Raw genomic sequence first — 4,378 nt, 5'->3', positions numbered from 1 at the left:
CATTACACTTATCCTTCATATCATTGCCTTTTTAAGAATTTCAAGAACAATAACAGATTTGTCGGGAGTTGGGTTATGTAGGATCTTTTTTCATAACTTTAAATTCAATAGTCACATGCTTGATTTTAAATTATGTTCAAACTGTGACTATAAATTTTCTCAACATTTTTATGCATTGTATTTTCATTTTGTTTAACATTTTCTAAGAAAGGGATCATTTCTGTTTAACCATCTAATCTTGCATTTGCTATTTTACATTGTGCAATTGATCTGGTGATAACTATATATTTAAAATAATTCAATAGAAATGTCACTCATTACAATGATTTAAAACATGCCAACAATTAATGGACAAATAAAAGGAAGTCTCATAGAGTAGAGGAAGGAGAAGGAGAGAAGGGAGGGAGAACCAGAGGGAAAAAGGGAGATCAAGAGCAGAAATCAGTTTCTATGCAGGTATGAGTTTGTCAAGATAAACCTAACTACTATGTATAATCATAAATCTATATTAACAACAACATCAAAAACAACAAAATATCAATTAGGCATTCACAACAATACAAGTTTCCGCATGATGCACATCACTCTAGATCACTTCAAGTAAAAGAATATCATTTTGGATATAGGTAGCTTCCTTATTACACATGCTTTTAAATATGTACTTCCAGTCTCAGAAATCTTTTCAATTATGCATTTGGATGCATTTTTTTCCTTGCAATAAAATCTTTTGGAATATGTATTTCACCAGGAAGGAAAATGAAGAAAGGGAGGGAGGAAAGAAAGCAGACTTCCATGGACCATCCTTTCCACTCATTTGGTAATACAATGGAGTCTTAGATGGTTGGACAAAAGCAATGTCAGTTGTCCTAATCGTTCATTTACTAGCAGGATTAGTTTTGGACCTGCATCCTATTCGGATCCTCTGCACAGGCATTTGGTTACCTTGACCCGTATTTCCTTCATCTTCATACCATAGATGATGGGGTTGAGCACCGAGGGTAGGAGAAGGTAGAGATTGGAGAGGAGAATATGGGCATGAGGTGGGATATTTTGACCAATACGGTGGGTGACAGAAGAAAAGAGTGCAGGCACATAAGTGACCAGGATGACAAAGAGGTGAGCTGAACAGGTGTTGAGGGCTTTGAAGGTGGCATCTCGAGAGTTGAGGCGTACTACAGCCTGCAGGATCAGGGCATAAGAGAAGCCAATAAGCAGCAGATCAAGTCCTACCACGAGCAAGATCACAAAGAGTCCATAAATTCGATTGGGTCTAGTGTGGCTACAGGCCATTTTCACCACAGCCATGTGGTCACAGTATGTGTGAGGAATAACCCTGTGGCAGAAAGTTAACCTTTGAAGTAGAAGAGGCATGGGCAGGATAAGAATCACTCCCTTGGCTACAGCCAGCAGTCCCAGGCGTCCAACTAGAGAATGGCTCAGAATTGTGTTGTAGTGTAATGGCTCACACACAGCCACAAAACGGTCAAAAGCCATTGCAACAAGGAGGGCTGATCGTACTACAGATGCTCCATGGATGAAGAACATCTGGGTGAAACAGGCACTGGAAGCTATGTCTCTATCATTGAACCAGAAGAGACACAGGACCTTGGGCATCAGAGTTAGAGTAGATATGAGGTCAGTCACCATCAGCAGGGCCAGGAACAGGTACATTGGTGTGTGAAGCGTGGGCTCTGTGATCACGAGGAAGAGGACAGCACTGTTGCCAATGAGGATAGCCAAAAACATGGAGAAGAAAGGAAGAGATAGCCACAAATGCTGTGACTCTAAGCCAGGTATGCCCATCAGAGTGAAGGTCATGATGCTGGAATGGTTGAAGACTAGCATGATGGAAACTTGTTGGTGATTGTTTAAAACAAAGTTTAGACACCTGCCAATGAGATATGTATGGCAGGTTGTTTTTATTTGTTTATATTCTTTTTTAAAACTTTATTTTCATTGCTAATTTTTAAATTAATTTTCTAAAAAATAAATGACAGTGGAACACATGACAATTCTTATTACACATATACAGCACAATTTTTTCATATCTCTGGTTGTATATAAAGTATGTTGACACCAATTCCTGTCTTCATATGTACTTTGGATAATGATGTCCATCACATTTCACCATCCTTGCTAAATCCCTACCCCTTCCTTTTCCCTCCCACCCCTCTGCCCTATCTAGAGTTCGTCTATTCCTCCCATGCTTCCCCTCCCTACCCCACTATGAATCAGCCTCCATATATCAGAGAAAACATTCATCATTTGTTTTTTTTGAGATTGGCTAACTTCACTTAGCATTATCTTCTCCAATGCCATCAATTTACCTGCTAATGCCATGATGTTATTCTCTTTTATTGCTAAGTAAAATTCCATTGTGTATATATACCACATTTTTTTTATCCATTCATCTACTGAAGGGCATCTAAGTTGGCTCCACAGTTTAGCTATTGTGAATTGTGCTGCTATAAACATTGATGTGGCTGTGTCCCTGTAGTATACTGATTTTAAGTCCTTTGGGTATAAACCAAGGAGTAGAATAGCTGGGTCAAATGGTGGTTCCATTCCCAGCTTTCCAAAGAATCTTCATATTACTTTCTATATTGGCTGCACCAATTTGCAGTCCCACCAGTAATGTATGATTCTAATGACTTGCTGAGTTGGGGGCCAGAGAAAGATGGTAGGAATTCTTAAAGCCAAAATCTGGTTCAGTTCTATGTCTCAGCACTTTTATTATCCCACAGTGAATTATTTATGGGGATTTGGCTTCTTTTCTGCATAAGACATGATGTAGCAGACCTTTATTTTCACCCCTCCCAGTTCAGCAATCCTATACTTCATTTTTTTTTCTGAAATTCTGAGTAAGGATAGGATAAAATATTTTTTATCTTTGAGGAAATAAAGGAAGAACATGATAGAAGAGCCACAGTATTTTCATTGGGAATGTTCCAATATATAAAGTGAGAAAATATGCTTTCTCACCCCTTGTTCCAAGAATGTTGACCTGTTGAGGTTATTTATATATTTTTAATTTTTTTTAGTTGTAGATGGATGCATACCTTTATTATATATATATATATTTTTTAATGTGGTGCTAGGCAACAAACCCAGTGCCCCACCCATGCAACGCAAGCACTCTACCACTGAGCCCCAACCCCAGCCCAAGTTGTTGAGCTTTTTAAATCTCATGTGATGTCCTTCTTTTAGAAATCTACCCTCTGATAATAATAACTTTTCTTTCCCTTGGGCCCTCTTTTTTTGGGGAACAAAGTATGGAAGACATATATACAAATAAGGACATCATTAGGTGATGTATTCCACCATCTCCTAAGCTATTCACATATGAACTTACTGGACAGCCCTTTGAGATTTTGACCTATTTTATGCATCTCTTTGGGTTCTGCTTTTACTGGACTTCATGTGTAGATTGCATTACCTTCAATCATGAAGCATTACCTTTAATCAAACTATTCTTCCACTGGGCTACTTAAGAGTACTCATTTTGATTCAACTCCAGTTTATACCAAGTAGAATTTCCTCTCCTTGTAGAGATGTATTGGCAGTATAAGCAGTAATTAAATTAAGGAGGCTTTCTGCTAATAAACACCTGTATTCCATCATTCACACATTGTCCATTGTATCTATGATTATTAAGACATTGATATTTAATTTAATTTATGGCTAATAGCCTCTTCTTATGGCTCTAGATGTTAGGAAACAAGGTCATGGTATTTAAAATGATATTTAGAAATCTTTTTAGCTGCTCTGTAATGAGGATGATTGCTTATTCTTATAAGAAGTATGTATGTATTAGTATGTAGGCAAAATGAGGGAAATCGATATTACACTTGTTCTAGAAAGAAGCTAATGTTTCCAGGGATTACTGGTATAGTATAGTGCAGAATATGGGACAAAAGGACCAATAACAGAGGAAAATCCTTACTTGGATAAGTGAAAAAATATTGTCACCAATACTTTGAAGGACAGATTAAAGGAAATAATCCTCCTTATAAAAGTGATTCAAGATGCAATTTGAAGGGACCTTCACTTGTGCCCAAAAAGACACTAAGAATGGTTGGTTCTGGAGAAGGCAAGCAACATCCAAAATGAGGTTTGCCAAAGAGGATCTGTATATCCTATACAGCATAAGGAGAAGTGCTGAAGATGAAAACATTTATGTAGTCATGAGGCTTGGATCTCCTTAGTTATATGAGAAGGCCACTGTAAAGAATACCCTGACATTTTCATAACTTGGTGACATAATTTCATGAATCAGTAAGTTCATTAATATTAGTCCAGAATATAATTACTACCACAACACGTAGGGACAATACTGGGATATTTAATTTTCTCTTTTAGAACCTTATAATTCCATAAC

The 4,378-nt window shown here is 37.3% G+C and overlaps 1 protein-coding gene across 1 annotated transcript; it reads right to left on the bottom strand.

Annotated features, from left to right (window-relative positions):
• Positions 1 to 909: 909 nt before the first annotated feature.
• Positions 910 to 1,845, bottom strand: LOC101954428 (olfactory receptor 52P1). The gene has a single exon (XM_005342298.2). It carries the CDS (start codon positions 1,843 to 1,845, stop codon positions 910 to 912), a length of 936 nt encoding a protein of 311 aa, XP_005342355.2.
• Positions 1,846 to 4,378: the final 2,533 nt, after the last annotated feature.

The sequence above is a fragment of the Ictidomys tridecemlineatus genome, chromosome 4 (assembly GCF_052094955.1).
Source record: "Ictidomys tridecemlineatus isolate mIctTri1 chromosome 4, mIctTri1.hap1, whole genome shotgun sequence".
Classification (NCBI taxonomy): Eukaryota; Metazoa; Chordata; class Mammalia; order Rodentia; family Sciuridae; genus Ictidomys; species Ictidomys tridecemlineatus.
The sequence above is the reverse complement of the archived record's forward strand: the minus strand, read 5'-3'. Positions and strand labels throughout refer to the sequence as shown.